The sequence below is a fragment of the Budorcas taxicolor genome, chromosome 21 (genome assembly GCF_023091745.1).
Source record: "Budorcas taxicolor isolate Tak-1 chromosome 21, Takin1.1, whole genome shotgun sequence".
NCBI lineage: Eukaryota > Metazoa > Chordata > Mammalia > Artiodactyla > Bovidae > Budorcas > Budorcas taxicolor.
Window position 1 is genome coordinate 70,343,249 of NC_068930.1, and position 18,037 is coordinate 70,361,285.

General features: G+C 51.7%; 1 protein-coding gene across 5 annotated transcripts in view; it reads left to right on the forward strand.

Moving 5' to 3' along the window:
- Window positions 1-1,992: 1,992 nt before the first annotated feature.
- Window positions 1,993-18,037, forward strand: part of PPP2R5C (protein phosphatase 2 regulatory subunit B'gamma) — a 137,415-nt gene continuing 121,370 nt past the window's right edge. For all 5 annotated transcript variants that reach the window (XM_052659383.1, XM_052659386.1, XM_052659385.1 and 2 more), the window contains exons 1-2: window positions 1,993-2,077; window positions 2,975-3,040. In XM_052659383.1, the coding sequence (XP_052515343.1) occupies window positions 2,051-2,077; window positions 2,975-3,040 (93 nt within the window). In that variant the 5' untranslated portion in view covers window positions 1,993-2,050. The remainder of the gene's footprint in view (window positions 2,078-2,974; window positions 3,041-18,037) is intronic.

Consider the following 18,037-nt stretch of genomic DNA (forward strand, 5'->3'; position numbering starts at 1 on the left):
ACTAATCAAAAACCGCTTCTTCTGCACAAATGGCTGTTTGGGGCTGTGCAATTTACCTGAGGATATTCGTCTAAAGACACACGTGCAGACACTTGCATGCAGAACTTACTTTCAGGACCTCCCACGACACTCCTCACATTAGTTCTTTTTTTCTTCTTTTAGCTTTCTCATGGCAGAGCCGCACAGGATAACCGAAAATGCTTTGCCTGGCAACTTTCAAGAGTGAAAACCCAGGCCTAAGAGAACACAATGGTTTCGAAGTGCCCAGATAAGATTCAGTTCCTAATCTTCACAGGTGAGACACCAACAGTCCCTGCACATGAAATCCGCTCACTCCTAGAGTCTTAATACCTAAAGTATTTCTGCACTACCAAACTGCGGGAATATAAAAGAGTTAGCCCACTTCCCTTGGAAAACTCATCTCCCAAGAGCTATCAGCAAGGTAAAATGAACCACGTGATTCCTGGTCATAATGCAGAGGTTTCTTCACATGGCTTACAATCAAGCCAAATTAAAGAATAAAATAAAATCCCATTGGCTCCAAAAGCACTGCAGATGGTGACCGCAGCCATGAAATTAAAAGACGCTTACTCCTTGGAAGGAAAGTTATGACCAACCTAGATAGCATATTCAAAAGCAGAGACATTACTTTGCCAACAAATGTCTGTCTAGTCTAGGCTATGGTTTTTCCAGTGGTCATGTATGGATGTGAGAGTTGGACTGTGAAGAAAGCTGAACGCTGAAGAATTGATGCTTTTGACCTGTGGTGTTGGAGAAGACTCTTGAGAGTCCCTGGGACTGCAAGGAGATCCAACCAGTCCATTCTAAAGGAGATCAGTCCTGGTTGTTCATTGGAAGGACTGATGCTAAAGCTGAAACTCCAGTACTTTGGCCACCTCATGCGAAGAGTTGACTCATTGGAAAAGACTCTGATGCTGGGAGGGATTGGGGGCAGGAGGAGAAGGGGACGACAGAGGATGAGATGGCTGGATGGCATCACCGACTCGATGGACATGAGTTTGGGTGAACTCCGGGAGTTGGTGATGGACAGGGAGGCCTGGCGTGCTTCAATTCATGGGGTCGCAAAGAGTCGGACACGACTGAGCGACTGAACTGAACTGAACGGGCAAAGCAGGAGCCTGACCTGTGGGGCGGGGCCACCAGAGGCGGGGCGGATCGGGGGCGGGGCCAACACTGGAGGCGGGCGGACCCCTGAGGGCGGGGCCAACGCAGGAGGCGGGGCCTAGCCGGAACCCGCGAAACCGCTGCTCGCGTGGCTGCCGGGCCTCAGCCGCTACCCAGCGCCGCGGCGGCCAGGGGCCGAAGTCGCCGTTCGCGTCCCTCTGGCCGCACAAGTTATTGCCATCCGTTTCAAATGTGCCCCCTGCTTTATCTGTCCCGAACCTCCACAGCAGTCTCCGGTCTGTCGCCTCAGCCGAAGCCCCACGCTTCCTCCCCAGCCGCCGCCGCTGCCTGCGTGAGACGGACCCGAGCCGGAGCGCGGGGAAGTAGACCAAGGCCGCGCTAAGGAGCGGAGAGAACGGAGAGCGTTAGGGCACGTGAGGCGCCTCGGCCAATGGCGGGGTGCCCGGAGGGCGGGGCGGGGGCGCGGGGGCGGGGCGGGGCGGGGCCGCGCACTCGGGGGGCGGTGGCCGCGGCCTGGGGGCGGGGGTCGGAGGGGGCGGGGTCGCGGGCGGGGCGGGGCGGGGCCAGCGCGGAGGCGGGCCCGGGGCGGGGCGGGGACGCGGGCCGGGGGCGGGGCCGGGCGCGGGGGCGGGGAGAGTTCTGGGGGACGGGAGGGGCGGGGCGGGCCTGGGGAGGGGCGGAGAGAAGCCGCCGCTGCCTCCGCCGCCGCCGCCGCCGCTGCCGCCGCCGCGGCTGCCGCAGCCTCTGGGAGCCTGGGAAAGGGGAACCGCGAGCGAGCGAACGACTCAGTCCCCGGGCGGCGGCGGCGGCAGCGGCGGCGGCGGCGGCGGCGGCCGGGCGGGGGAGGCGCGACGGCCGGGGCGGGGGCAGGCGACGGGGGAGGCGGCGGCGGTCCGCACCAGCCATGCCGAATAAAAACAAGAAGGAGAAAGTGAGTCGGGCCCCGGGGCTGCCGGACGGGGCGGGCGCTGGGGGCAGCGGGGAACGGCCCGGGAACGGGGCCCGGCGGGGCTCCCGGATCGCGCGGGTGCGGGGTGGGGGCGGGGGGGCCGCGGGTCCGCCCGGGGCCGCGGAGCCCAGGCCGGGACCGGCCGGGGGCGTGGGGGGCGCGGCCGGGGTTGAGGGGCGGCGCGCGCGATGGGCGCGAGGGGGCAGGTGGGGCCGCGGAGGTGGTTGACCCATCCTCGCAGGCGCCTGGACAGGGGCTTCCGAGGCCGGGGTGCAGGCGTCTCAGCAGGGACCCTCCGGCTGGGGAGGAGGGCAGCGAATGGACTGGGCTTAATGCTTGGGGAGAACGGTTTGCCCTCTGGAGGGACGCTCTGGGGCTCTCAAATACTATTATTATCCTGGATGGCGGCGGCGGCGGCGGCGGCTGTGACTGTGCTGCGCTTGCATACGGGTTGGGGGGGGGGGGGGTATGTTTTTGCTTCAGGTGGAGCTCTGTAGCGTTTCAGAATCACCCCAGACATCCTCGCTCCCAGAGTTGAGTGTGGGAAGGGGAAAAAAAGGGTTGTGATGTGCATCTTTCAAGATGCCGAGAGCATGGTACAAATGTGCGTTTACTTGTTTCTGCTTCAAGTTTTGAGCGCCAGATAATGCAGACGAAGCAAACGGGGAGAATCTGAATTTGGGGTTGGCCGGTGGGTGCCACATCGCAGTCCTGGGTCTCTTAACCATAGAAAGGAAGAGAGTCGTGACGGTATTGATGAAAACTATCAAAAGTCATAGTTAAATTGTCTGAATACTTATGAAACTGCATTTTGGTTTATTTGATGTTACACAGTCTAAAAATTGAGGAGCCTAATTGATTCTGCTTGATGTTTCCCAGGAATCACCCAAAGCAGGGAAAAGTGGAAAAAGTTCAAAAGAAGGACAAGACATAATAGAATCAGAGGTAACTATTCTTAAATATTGTTTCCTTTTTTTTTTTTTTTTTCATAAACACCATTTTAGGGCAGGAAAACTGAGGGTGAGAAAATCTAGGCTCTTCTGAAATATTTCCCTGTATGAGATCTTTTACTCGTGTTGCTCATAGCCCTCCATCTTAGTTACTTAGGTTTGATTATTTGTCTTTGGGGAAATGAGAATGTTTTCAGACAAGTTGTGCACCTCTGGTGCAGCTGGCATATTCAAGTTCACCACCCCACCCCCGCCACCACCACCACCACCTGAAATCTAGCAGCCCTGCTGTGGAGCCTGGCATCAAGGACTCTTTCAAGACTGGGTTCAGGTTCCTTTCAGTTTTCCCATCCTCCCTCTTCCTTTGCAAGGGGCCAGGTCTGGCTCTCGGCTTCCCTGGTGGCTCAGTGGTTAGAAATCTGCCTGCACTGCAGGAGACACAGGATCAGTCCTTGGGCTGGGAAGATCCCCTAGAGGAGGAAATGGCAACCGACTCCAGTATTCTTTCGGGGAAAATCCCATGGCCAGAAGAGCCTGGTGGGCTACAGTCCATGGGGTCGCAAAGAGTCAGCCACAACCGAAGCGACTGAGCATGCTCACGGGCAGGTCTGTCTCAGCAGCTCTTCCTCCCCCTCCTCCCATCACCCTTGCTTTCCGAGGTGTAGACTTTGCTGTGTTTTCCCCTATAAGTGTCCTGTCCCGTTAGCCTCTGTCCCTGACAGTATTGGTATATTTTGGGTTTTCTGGTATTGCTATTTTTGTGCAATCATCTGTCATCTTTTACATTGTTTTTCTTTGTATTGGCCAGTTCTGACTTCTTTCGCTTCTTTCCTTTGGGCTTATTGAGGAAGCTGCCAGAGTGCTTCGTGGGGACTGTGTCTACCTGGTGGGAGTGTGCTTTGAGGGCATCTACAGAGCCAGTGCTTGGCTCCACCTTTTCTTCCTTGTGACCGGTTGAGCTAGAGCACCTTGGGCTGAGGGTCTGGGAGCCACACGGACCTAGGCAGAGCTAATGGGCTGTTTTGAATCCTTGGTAGCAGAGAAGCTGCTTAATTTGGAGTCACAGTTCTCCATAGCTGGACTGTTTATCAACAGTGACAGTAATTTACAAGTGTCAGACCCTTTCCTATAAGCCAAGTTAGAATCGAGTTCAGTTCTGTCTGGGAAATAAGTTAACAGGCCATTACCTGCAGTAGCTTTTTTTTTTTTTTAATAGATATAGCCCCAGGTTATCTTTTCCTTACCATTTGGTACATTCTAAGTCTCCCTCCTCTTTAGGAGGTGGTTTACTCCAGCAAATCTGTTGCCCTCCCCAAAGCAGAAAACAGAAATCCAAAAGGTTCCTTAAATACCAGTATCTTTGTGCCAGTCTTCCCCTGTCCTTCCTTTATAGCAGACAGTCACGTTTCACTGTGGCATTCTTGCATTTGACTTGGCTTACTTCCGTGTCAGTCTTTTGACTAAATTGATTTAAATGAAATTTAGCTGCTCTGCGAAGGTATATGCCTTTTCTTTTCCCTTTTTTGGGTTGTTGATCTTTCATTAAAACTGCTTCGTCTTCCTAGTGCTGCTCTAAGCCTTTCTTGCTCACATACCTGTCTCTGTTAGTGTTGCAGACACACAGATCAGTGCATATAGTTCATTTATTCCTGTTTTAATGAAAAGAACCTGACCGTAAGGATGGAAAATGTTAAGTTGGAATCTGGAAAACAACTTCTCAGCAACTCAAAGCCACTCCTAAGTCAAGTGCCTGTTTAAGGTGGATTGGGTGTTTGCACTGTCAGTGGCTTAAGAGGCTTGAGGTGCGGCCTGCAGTGTCCTGAGTGTGATGCCCCACTTGTCTTTTTGTATTTTTTCTAGCGCTACTGTCTAAGAGCTGGAGCTACAGAGCTTGAAATTACCACTGAAAAGTACTGAAATGTTGGGCCCTTCACTGCTTCCTCCTCAGGATCCCAGAGGCAACATGGTGTATTAAGCCTGACACTTGGCAGGTCCTGTATGTTTTGCAGGAGCACTAGGCGAGGCTCTTCCACTCCTCTGAACTCTGGGTTGGCCATTGCTTTCCCGCTGTTGTCTCTCTCCCCTCTGTATTCTTGTCCATCTTCACTTCTAGTCCCACCCCCTTAGCCAGTGCGATTGACTCACACGGGTGAATGAAACCATCACACACTCTCTTCCTCTCCTGTCTGCCGATGTTACTTTGAGCTGGAATGTTTTAACCTGAACTGTTCACATGGGTTTATAGTTTCCAACGGGCTTCCCTGGTAGCTCAGTCAGTGAAGAATCTGCCTGTAGTGCAGGAGACCCGGGTTCAATCCCTGGGTTGGGAAGATCCCCTGGAGAGGGAAATGGCAACCCACTCCAGTATCCTTGCCTGGAAAATCTCATGGACAGAGGAGCCTGGTGGGCTGCAGTCCGTGGGGTCGCAAAGAGTCAGACACGACTAACACTTACTTACTTACAGTTTCCCACGCTGCTTTTTGAACCTTTCAGATGTCACATCACCTTCACGGTCGGCATTGGCTCAGGTTACCCTGCAGACACACCTCCATTAGGACAGTTAGCACATCCTGGACCTCATAGCCCGAGGGGTACAGAGCAGGTGCTCATCCAGGGCAGACAAGTTATCCCGACCAAGAACACGCAAAAGAACTTGGCCTGCAGCTGACTCAGTATACCAGCCACTTCAAGTATGAGGAAAGGTCTTTATACAAAGTCCTGGCTGGCGACGATCTGGCCTCAAGGAAAACAAAGGAGCTGGTGGCTAGCATCGCAGACTGCTTTGGTTAGAATGGGGGCCATTTAACAGCATGAGTCTTTAGCAAGAAGGTGAAGTCCTGCAGGCATGACAAGTGTGGCTAGGGGCAGTGCCTCAGCCGGGCTTCGTGAGCACAAACGCTGACCCCTGGGTGCCGTCAGCAGTGGCACCTAACTTCTGTGGCCCTGGCTCCTCATCTCTAAAATGACTTGGTGAGTTTCACATTTGGCCATTTTTAACTGCATGGGATAGATCAGGCGTGACCCTTAAAAGTTTTCCCCACAAGATACAGGGCCAGGATATATCTCTCAGGGCAGCAAAATACCATTAAAAGTCATAACTGCTGCTGTACTTTTGTCTTTTAGTAGAAATTTCTACTCCTTGACTGACCTGTATTTGGTACATCTTTGATTTTTTTTTTTTCAAGTAGATTTTTTTTTCCTCCTTTCAAACAGAATGGTTAATGTTTGACTTGCTTTTCCGTAAGTGTCCTGGGAATCAGTTTCCACCCATTACTTCCTGCTGGTTTATTTCAAGCATGCTTTTCAGGAGTGGGGACACAGATGAGTTCACGGGGACCTTGGCCTTGTAGGCCTGTGGCGGTTGACAGAGGGAACTCGCCTCTGAGCAGCTGTCCGCAGTCAGCATCGAGTCTGTAGACACATAGCTAGGCTCGTTGGATGAGCGCTTAGAACCCTAATGAACCGCTTTGGGGATTCCCAGAGTCCACTGCAGAGGATCAGACCACACGACTATGTGTTTTGTTAGCGTTATTTCAATTTGTGTACTGTGTCCAAAGTTACGTTTTTAAAAGCGTCGGTGCTTCTTATAAAGAGATTGGTTGTAAGCACATTAAAGGTCGTTTGAGTGTTGTTCTCTGGTCCTGTGCCTTCCTTATCTTGTTTCAGCTCAGTTTTGTTTGAAAGTCTCTACAGCAACTCTTACATAATATCTGTTGCTGAAAGGAAAGGTGAACAGCCCTCTCTCCTAACCTGCGAGCTTACTCTGACCCCTTCCACCTTCAGCAGTAACTCGTCTTCCTCTTTGTGACCTGTCCCTTTGTATTCCCCACCCCCACCCCTCACGGTTCCTGAGACAGGAAGCCAGACTTGCTGGGGTCCCCTCGGCATCGGTGGTAGAGTCCTGTTTTAGAAATTTAAACTGAAATTTTAGAGATGCTTATTAATTCATCTAACAGTGATGGTAACGTCCATTACATGTTAACAGGAATAACGTTTTTTGGAAAGACACCTGTCCATGAAAAGTTTTTTGACTCTCCAGCCGCGTGACTCGGTAGCAGGCTTTCCTCCTTGGCGGAGGACGGCGAAGTGGGTTGTGCTGCTGAGTGTTTTCAGGGGGACAGCCGTGGTCTTCCCATCCTGAGAGGAAAGTCCCCAACTCAAATCCCCAGAACACCAAAGCCTCTGTGTGGAGGCTGAATTCTGAACTCAGGCTCACTGGGGGCCTCCCGTGCCCCTTCTCCCATCGTCGTCTTACCGATTTTTTCCAATACAACCGCAAACTGGCCTCCAGGGATACTCGGAGAGGGCTCCAAGGAGGAGTACTTTAAAATCTGTTTTGATGGGACTTCCCTAGCGGTCTGGTGGTTAGGACTCTGTGTTTCCACTGCAGGGGAATCCCTGGTCACGGAACTAAGATCTCTCATGCCTCTGGGTGGGGCCGAAAAAAACTTTTTAAAAATTCTTATGTAATTGTTTTGTTGTTAGTTGTTCAGTTGCTAAGTCACGTCCAGTTCTTTGTGACTCCATCGACTACAGCACGCCAGGCTTCCCTGTCTTTCACTGTGTCCCGGAGTTTGCTCAGACTCATGCCATCCAACCATCTCATTCTCTGTCGTTCCCTTCTCCTGCCTTCAGTCTTTCCCAGCATCAGGGTCTTTTCCAGTGAGTGGGCTCTTCGCATCATGTGGCCAGAGTATTGGCGCCTCAGCTTCAGCATCAGTTCTTCCAATGAATATTCGGGGTTGATTTCCTTTAGGATTGACTGGTTTGATCTCCTTGCTGTCCAAGGGACTCTACAAGTTATTTTGTTGGGAATGGGAATTCCGCATCATCATTGCTTAGGGCCTAGGTATCCAGGAAGATGGCGGCTCTGCAGAGAGGACGGTTGGATTGGAAGGACATGGGGTCTGGAGGTGCCAGGAGCGCAGTGTCCTCAGGGAGTAAGACTCCCTGGGCCGTCCCCTCTCCAGCGCCGGCTCCTGTCCTGTGCTACAAGCTGGACACTTGGTGGTCACAGAGTGCCTCCCACCGGAGACCCGCTGCTCTTAAGAGGGCAGCCCGCCCTCTGCACTGCTGAGGGGTCCAGGTGTGCCCCTGTGGTGCTGCCCGTGGTGCTGTGCACTCAGGAGCTCCCCCGGGATACTTGGGCAGCCCCACGAGGTGCCAGCAGCTCCCCGTCTCTGGCGGTGATAAGCAAAATCGCCTCTTGATATGGCCCAGTGTCTCCTGGAGGGCAGAATGGCCCCATGTCACAGCCACTGCTCTAGAAAGCTCTCTGCACAGATCACGCACGCTTGCTTGTGAGTCGTGCCTGGCACATTGATGGGAAGAGCTGTGCTCAGACAGAGGGGCACCCATACCCCTTCACACCCTGCAGAACTCGTGAGGGTCCCAGAGAGCTTTGACTGAAGTGAGCTATAGCTACGTATTTCATATCAGAAACTAAAAGAGAAAATTTTTTGCTATGCATTTATTTAATACCTATACCACACCTATGACGTGTTGACATAAATAGAATATTTTTTATAAGGAATGACTTTACAAAAGTTCACTAGGAAAAATGGCATTGCTGTGTGTTTCTGTAAATCCCTGTAATATCTGGCTTAACTGAAGATAGCTGGTCTCCTGAATCTGCGCCTGCATTCTGTCTGTTTTGATATCATGTGTCCGGTAGCCTGTGAGAAATCAGCAAAATGATGGTTATAAAGACAAAGCGTGTCTCAGTGTTACCATAAAAATAGGAGACCCCCCTCCCCAGGGGCCTCAGGGAGACCACTCAGAGACCTGTTGTTTAGACGACTCCTCTCATCCCTTTCCTGCTTTCATCTTTGTATCTCCAACTCAAGTTCATTTGTTCTGAAATTTAGAGGAAACTTTTTCTCACCATCCTGGAACATGTCTTTTCCCCATCTTTTCAATTGCATAGCAGTTATTTGCTCTGCCAATTATTTACCATGTATATAGTGCCTCAGACAACTTTAATTCACCTGAGATTTACCTCCCAACTAGACCGAGACCTTGAGGACAGCACTTTGACTGGGTTCTTCTTCACACTCGCCAGATGTGTTAGGACCTGGAGTCAAGAAGTGCTTGGTGGTGGACTTTGAAAGTGTTCAGGAGGGAAGAGAGCTTCAAATCAATCAGCTGGCTGTTTTCTTTCTGATTCTGTAAATTTGAAAGAAAAAAATCTCTCTTGTTAAGAGGCTTATTTATGTATCGTCTCCTTGATCGTCTAAGGGAATGTTAATGCCGAATTTTCATTTAGTGTAATTTGTTTCAAATAAATAGCATTATATTAGAGCAGAAGATTGGGCCTTCCCGGTGGCTCAGCAGTAAAGAATCCTGCAACTCAGGAGCCACAGGAGACACGGGTTCAAACCCTGGGTTGGAAAGATTCCCTGGAGGAGGGCATGGCAACCCACCCCAGTTTTCTTGCCTGGAGAATTCCATGGACAGATAAGGTGGCATGCTACAGTCCATGGGGTCGCAAAGAGTCGGACACGATGGAAGCACCTCAGCACGCACACACACAAATCTGAAGCTTATCATCTTAGGTGTTTTTTCTGATGTTTCTAAAGATTTTTGTAAAAGGTTTGGTTGGCCCTTGGATAACATGGGGGTTGGGTGTCAACCATTTGCACAGTCAGAAATCCCAGCATAATTTAGAGTTGGCCCTTCGTATCCACAAATCTTGGGTGCTTTATCGTTCTTATTTTAAATTTATTTTGGGAATATTTCTCAGTAGAACATACGTATTTTATAAGTTGTGTGTGTACATATATAGAAAGAGAGACAAAAGTTTGAGTGTGTCTTGTCCTGTTAAGGCACCGGGGAAGACAAGAGGGAGGCCCGTGTCGTCACCCATGAAGCGTGTTTTCTGTTATTTGTAAAGGGTCACAGCTGTTGCTGTCAGACATTGAGTAGATTTGGGGGTAACTTGGCTCCCATCGTTTGCACTCAGCAGCTGCTGAATGGATGGGTCGAGGCAGGGCACGTTCTTGTAAAGAGCTCCCTGCAGCCATGGGCGAGGAAAGCAGAGGGTTTAAAGTAGACCCAGGAGCCCCTGAGCGCACGTGGGACGCGGGGCGTGGCAGTGGACGTGGGGAGTGCCTCACGGGTAAAGCCAGCGGAGAAGGTCCGTGAGCACCCCTCTCCTCTTCAGCAAAAGCTCCACTGCCTGACGAGTAAGCCTGGAACTGACTTGTATGAGATAACGGGAAGCATCCCTGTTCGTGGGAGCTCCTGGGTCAGCCTTCTCCCAGCGAGTGCGGGCCTGGAGCCCTGCCTGCGGCGGTGGCGCGGTCACCGCCCCCGGCGAGGGGCGCAGGGCGGGCGAGTCAGTCTGCCGCAGCATGAATCACGGGGATCTTTTCCTAAGTCACAGGGAAAATTCCTCTGGAAGATGGCAACTCTCGCAGCGTCTCCGGTGTTTCCTTAAGTACTGGGCAGCTGCCCAGGTCGGGACACGATGCTGTCTGGCTTGGCCCAGCGTTCTGGTAACAGCCTGGCGTCTTCCTGTCAGCCGGTGGTGTTGAGCCAAGTCTCCCCAGGCCCTGCTTGTAGGTCAGCTTCCAGAACAGCAGCTGCTGAGACGTGCTGCTTCCAAACCCCGGGCCCAGCGTCATCTTCATTTTCTCCACCTGAGGGCGGGAGAGAGCCGGCCTAGAAGTAAACGCTGCAAGAGGGGAGGAAGAAAAGCTCTTCGTTGGAGGACTTCATGTTTTCCTCTATCATGATGGAAGTGTTGGTTGCTCAGTCATGTCCGACTCTTTGCAACCCCATGGACTATAGCTCGCCAAGCTCCTCCATCCATGGGATTCTCCAGGCAAGAATACTGGAGTGGGGTGCCATTTCCTTCTCCAGGGGGGTCTTCCCGACCCAGGAATCAAGCTCAGGTTTCCTGCATTGCCAGCAGATTCTTTACCGTCTGAGAAGACTTTATCATAAGTGGTTTGGGTTTTTTTTTTTTTAATATTGATTTATTTGACTCCAGCAGCTTTAGTTGCCGCATGTGAGAGCTTCCCTGCATTTTGTGGGATCTAGGTCCCTGACCAGGCACCAGACCCATGCCCCGCTGTGCTGGGAGTGCAGAGTCTTAGCCACTGGACCAAAATGAGCTTGAGCAAGGCTCTAAAGGGGCACTGTGTGTGCATGCTAAGTCACTTCAGTCGTGTCCACCTCTTTTGCAGCCCCATGGACTGTAGCCCACGAGGCTCCTCTGTCCATGAGATTCTCCAGGCAAGAATACTGGAGTGGGGTGCCTTTTCCTTCTCCAGGGCATCCTCTCGGCCCAGGGACCTAACCCATATCTATCACACCTCCTGCGTTGGCAGGCGGGTTCTTTTACCACTAGCGCCACCAAAAGGGCGCTAGTTCTGACCTACAGCTGGTTTTGCCCAGTGGGAGTAGCAGTGTGCCTGGCACCGCTAAGATGCAAGACCTGCGCCACCCAAGAGTTAGCTAGCTGTTTGACACACGCTGCTAAGTGTAACAGAAAATACATCAGATTGGGAAGTTCAGTTCCTCGGTCACACCAGCCGCATTCCACATGCTCAGCGGCCACATCTGGCCGTGGGTCCCCTGCTGGACAGCACACAGGGAGCGGTTCCCACTTTGCAGGAAGTTCTACTGGACGGAGCGGCGTCAGACCCCAGCAGTAGCTTTCAAAATAATTCCAGTGTGAGCGCTTTGAACTTGTTAGCTGTCACTCTTCTTAATATAAAGGATCAAACCTAGGATTAAATTTAGGAGACAAGAAGACACATAAACTGGCCAAAAGAGCAAATGGGTAAAGTTAGAGAAAAGAGGCAGGTGACAAGGGGATGTGAGGTGGGAAAGAGGCCCCGCCTACCTTCTAAAGCCCCACCCCTGATACTCAGCCCAAGGCCACGCCCTCCCCATCGGAGTGGACCCAGGGTGGCGGCGGGAAAACAGCGGCCTTGTGTCCTTCTCGTCTTTCTCTTTAGACATTTATCTTTATTTGCAGGTTGGGGGTGGCGGGGATCAAAACACACTTGGTTTTAAAAACAAGAGTCCAGAAGTCGCAGTTTCACATTTTCCTTGATCAACTCTGAGCCCTGCACCCTAGAGCAGGGCTGGTCTGGTTACTTCCAGATCTAACCAGTGCTGCATGCCGAGAGGGAGGGCCTGGCCTCTGAAGGGCGAGGCCTTTCTGCTTGCAGGGTGAGCCTCCTCTCTCCCAGAGTCATCTTCCTCCCCTCAGCTAGCATTCTGTTGGTCTCTTCTCTCTTTCTTTCCTTCCTGACACATTGTCTTATTTTATTCAAATACCAGTCTGCTCACACATGGTCCAGGAACACCCACATAATTGTTGTTGTTCAGTTGCTCAGTCGGGTCTGACTCTGCAATCCCAGGACTGCAGCACACCAGGCTTCTGTGTCCTTTACCATCTCCTGGCGTTTGTTCAAACTCATGTCCTTTGAGTCGGTGATGCCATCCAGCCATCTCCTCTGTCGCCCCCTTCTCCTGCCTTCAGTCTTTCCTAGCATCAGGGTCTTTTCCAATGTGTCAGCTCTTCAGAGCAGGTGGCCAAAGTATTGGAGCTTCAAATTCAGCATCAGTCCTTCTAATGAATATTCAGGACTGATTTCCTTTAAGATTGACTTGTTTGATCTCCTTGCTATCCAAGGGGCTCTCAAGAATCTTCCTCAGCACCACAGTTCAGAAGCATCAGTTCTTCGGCTCTCAGCCTTCTTTATGGTCCAACTCTCACATCCATACATGACTGCTGGAAAAACCATAGTTTTGACTATATGGACCTTTGTTGGCAAAGTGATATCTCTGCTTTTTAATAAGCTGTCTAGGTTTGTCATAGCTTTTCTTTGAAGAAGCAAAAGTCTGTTAATTTCATAGCTGCAGTTACCATCCACAGTGATTTTAGAGCCCAAGAAAATAAAGTCTCTCACTGTTTCTATTGTTTCCTCATCTGTTTGCCATGAAATGATGGGACCAGATGCCATGATCTTAGTTTTTTCAATGTTGAGTTTTAAGCCAGCTTTTTCACTCTCTTCTTTAACCTTCATTAAGAAGCTCTTTAGTTCCTCTTCACTTTCTGCCATTACAGTGATATCATCTGCATGTCTGAGGTTGTTGATATTTCTCCCTGCAGTCTTGATTCCAGCTTGTGCTTCATCCAGCCCAGCATTTCGCATAATGTACTCTGCATATAAGTTAAATAAGCAGGGTGACAATATACAGCTTGACATACTCCTTTCCCAATTTGGAACCAGTCCATTGTTCTATGTCTGGTTCCAACTGTTGTTTCTTGACCTGCATACAGGTTTCTTGGGAAACAGGTAAGGTGGTCAGGTATTCCCATCTCTTTAAGAATTTTCTACAATTTATTGTGATCCACACAGTCGAAGGCTTTAGCATAGTCAATGAAGCAGATGTAGACATTTTTCTGGAATTCTCTTGCTTCTTCTGTGATCCAGTGGATGTTGGCAGTATGATCTCTGGTTCTTCTGCCTCTTCTAAATCCAGCTTGTATATCTGGAGGGTCTCAGTTCACATGCTGTTGAAGCCTCTCTTGGAGGATTTTGAGCACTACCTTGCTAGCATGTGAGATGAGCACGATTGTATGGTAGTTTAAACATTGATATAATAAAGCAGATATAATCACATATGAAAGATTGGTCTTTAGACATTATAACCAGTGATGCCACACTTGCCCACAATCTCCCCTACATAAAGCCATAGTCAGGCCTTGGTGGCCACTAAGCCATTCAACAGAGCTTCCTTAACTACACTGTCTGAAGCTGCCAGTCTTAGCACTGTGGACAGTGTCTTTCAAGCTCTGAATAGCTGTAGAGATCTCAGCAGGAGATGGAGGAACCAGCTCAACCTTGGCGTAGCACCCAAGCATGGCCAGTCCAGGCTTCGAGTAAGTCACAGCAGCGTTGACCACGCCGCGGCCTACCTGCAAGGTTACCGACAAACCAGGCTGCGGTTCTTTGGGGGAAAGTCCATCACGCCACCTGGCCAGCCGAATGGCCATCGTGTTTTACATTACACTCAGTCACCCAGCAGGCACGTTCTGAGGGCCCACTGTGTGCTGAACACCACCTCAGGTGCTGGGGATTCGACGCAGGGCACAGCAGGGACCCTGCACGCATGCAGTTTGCTTTCAGTGAGTGCCGTGTACTCTCTTGTATCTAAGGGGCAGCGGTCACACTGGTGTGGGACCACCTTGTGCTGGGCAGAGCCGCGGTCCCGGGGCTCCGGACGCCAGCAGCTCCCGCTGGTCCCCGTGACACCGAATCCAGGCATGTCACATGTCCAGACACCCCTGGTGGGCAGGACCACTTCTGGCTGCCCTGCGCTGGAAGCCAGGAGGCTACTGCAGGCTGTCAGGGACAGTCTCCCCAGGGAGACGAGGGCAAAGGTGAGACCTGAGGGTGGAGAAGGAGCCAGAGATGCAGAGATCTGGGAAAGGGTGTTCCAGCCAGAGGAAGCAGCTAGTACAAAGGCCCAGGCAGGAGGGAGCTGGGTGTGTCCACCAGAAAGAAGGCCAGCCGGGCTGGAGAGAAGCGAGGCGCGTTGAGGAGTTTGGAGAGACGGCACACAGGCCACGCCCAGCAGGCTCTCGGGCTCGTCTGCGGCATCTGGGATTCTTATTCTAAGATGACAGGGTGAGCAGGGACATGAGATGATCTGACCTAATGGTTCTAAAGACCTCTGCACCTGCTGGGTAGGAACCAGAGGGGCAAGAGTGGGGACAGGGAGGCGCGCTTCAGGTCGAAGACCCAGCCCCTCAGATGCCGGGGCTCCTCGTCCACACACGGGAGGGTGAGGCTGGGCCCGGCACTTCAGTTGGGTGGGCTTGTCAGCTGACCGCTGGCTTTACAGGCCTGAGCTGAGAGCTGGCCCTTGTGGCTTCTGACCCCTGAAGGCAGAATGCAGACAGCTGTGCTCTGCAGGCCGGCTCCTACCCTCGCCGCCTTCGTTTTTTCCTGGACAGCCTGGTTTCTTCGGAGAATGCCTTTCCTCCCTCACAGACAGCCAGTTCTCCAGTGTCACACACACATGGTTCAGTAGCTGTGGATGGTCAGTGTTCAGTCGAGAAAGTAATCTCCTTTTCAGCCCCATATCTCTTCTTTTAAAGTTTTTGGGGTGGTTTTTTTTTTTTTTTTTTTTGGCCATGCTGCGCAGCATGTGGGATCTTAGTTCCGCCCCCAGGGATCAAGCCTATGCTCCCTGTGTTGGACACACAGAGTGTTAACCACTGGATCGCCAGGGAAAGTCCCTTCGGCCCCAAACTTCACTCCTGCGCACACTGTGCCCAGCATTTCTGAGTGTGGGGGCTCTGTGGAAGCAGGTCACCTGCCTTTTCCCGCCAGCCTTACCCGCTGTGTGGCTTCCAGAGTGAGGCTGCCCAGGCCTCGTTTCGTTGGCCTCACCCCTCCGTCTGCTTTCTACTCTCGAGACATCTGGGGAACACTGTCTCGTCCTTAGATGCACCAGCGACTCCTCGTGCAGATCTTGTGATTGGAGGTTGTAACTTTCCATGCCTTCATTATCACTTGTTTAAGACTTACACCGTTAAGTGTGACTGCAGGCCTGACCTCGATCAGGAAACTCTTCTGTTCTTCCTGTTTTCTCACCCCTCAGCCAGGGCTTATTGGCAACTATTCATTTCTGCCATTGTAGCAAGTGAGCACCCATGGCCAGTAGGTGAATAAATGGGTGTGGTTGTGTTCCAATAAAACTTTGTTTGCAAAAACAGGTAGGGGCCAGATTTGGCCCATGGGCCATAACTCACTGACCCCTGGCTTAGTGGACTCCAAATCAGATTCAGTACTTAAGAGAAACCCTTTGGTGAGAGGCTGGGCACTGATGCTGCCTTATGAGTTTCTGGGCTCAGCTCTGAAACCTGTGGAGACTGTGCTCTGTGAAAGAGATATGCCTTTGTCTTTGACCCCACTCCCCACCTAGATGCTGTTGAGAGGCCAGTGATTTGGCCCTGCTTAAATGAGCGATGACTTCCCTGGTGGCTTAGATGGTAAAGCATTTGCTTGCAATGTGGGAGACCCAGGTTCAATCGCTGGGTTGGGAAGATCTGGAGAAGGAAATGGCAACCCACTCCAGTATTCTTGCCTGGAGAATCCCATGGACGGAGGAGCCTGATAAGCTACAGTCCATGGCGTTGCAAAGAGTCAGACACGACTGAGCGACTTCACTTTCACTTTCACTTTACAGCAGTCTTGCCTGGAAAATTCCACAGATAGAGTAGCCTGGTAGGCTACAGTCCATGGGGTTGCAATGAGTCAGACATGACTGAGCAACTTCACTTTCTTTCACTTTAAATGAGCGATAAATGTCTTTCAGCTAATTGTGAATTTTTCGAATTGCAGTGTTTGATTGGCAGGAAAGAGGTGCTTGTTTAGTAGTGATCCCCTGTATGGGGAAACATCTAGAAATGAGGCTTTATCACAAATCCAGTTGTCTGTTTTGCTGTTTGAAGGAAATATCTCAGAATACTGAGAAGCTGACAAATACCCATATATTGCTGTCCACATTTCTTTTCACTCTGATTTTATGGGGGTGCAGTTGCCTGGCTGCATAGGAAGTTGGGGATTTGGGCATACTGCTGGGTCCAGAGACCTTCAGGCTTGATGCACCTCACGTTAGAAACTACCAGGGACCGCTTTTCCTGAGGGTGAGGAAGCCCCTCCAGCTCCCGAGGTGCAGCCTGGGCTGCTTGCAAGACCTGGGAAGGGGGGGAGTCTCATGTCCCCAGCAGACACTCCTCTTGCTGTGCCCCTCCCTGGGGGCGCAGCGGTGTGCAGGGGCTGGGCAGGGGGCCCCTGACAGACTCCCCCTGCCCAGCCCTCCAAGAGCCCACTGCCAAGGCCTGACAACCGGCAGTGATAGACGCCCCGCCCCCCAGAGTCCACGCAGCCCTGCTGTAAAGAGGCCCTGAGCTGAGAAGAGTGGTCCTGCCCCACTTCACTAATGGGGCTTCATGTGAGTCTCAGGGCATCCCGAGGCCCCCACGTCCCACCTGGAAATGCAGCTGCCTCTGACATAGCGGTGGGGGTCAGCACCCTCGCTTCGGAACCTCCAGAGCCCGCTGAATTGCAGCGACGTCCAGTGGAAGGAAAAGGGCAGCTCTTTTGATAAATAATTCTGAGTTTGATAAACTTCCCATCGGACTTCCCTGGCGGTCCAGTGGTTAGAACTCCATGCTTCCGCGGCAGGAGGCGCAGCTTCCATCCCCGGTGGAGGAACTAAGATCCTGCAGGCCACGCAGCGCATCCAAATATTAATAATAATGATCATTTTCCATTACTGATCCCAAAACAAACGAGGCTGAAGCCAGTCTCGGAGCACCTCTCACCTCACTGAGTGAATACATAAAAACGAAACTGCCCATCACCTCCTTTCCTGGAGTGGCAAATAAAGGAAGAAGTTAGTCTGCTTAGATCTTACCCAAGTCAAGTAGCTTAGACAGTATCATTCTTCTTTAGAAAAATTTCTTGTAATTTCAAGATGGACGGTTGAGTTTTCATTTTGCGTGTAAACACCTAAACCAGGGAAGCACCCAGTTGTCCATCACTGACTGTTGAGCCGACACGAGCGCCTTCTCACGCCAGAGCCCAGAGCAGCCTTGGAAGTGCACGCCTGCGGCTCCAGGGCTGCTGTGAGTCCGTCTAGAAGGACAAAAGCCCTTTGGGAGCACTGGGTTAGAGGCTGTGGAGTGCCCCTCTCTGTTCCACACTGGTTCCTCCCTTGTGCGTGGCTGGCGCTGTCCTTGACATGAGCTGGCATTCATAGTTCAAAAGTCCAAGAGCTGCCAGTCTTCTTTTGGAGGGGAGACCACTGTCCCAGCGCCAGGCCCTGTTTAGAGGTCAGTGGGGGGTCACAGGACAAGGAAGCTCCTGGTTCTGCCTGAGACAGTGGGGTGAGGGCAGGGGCTTCTGTAAACAAGCTGAAAAGGAACAGATGCCATCCTTTTTTATATGTGGTAAAA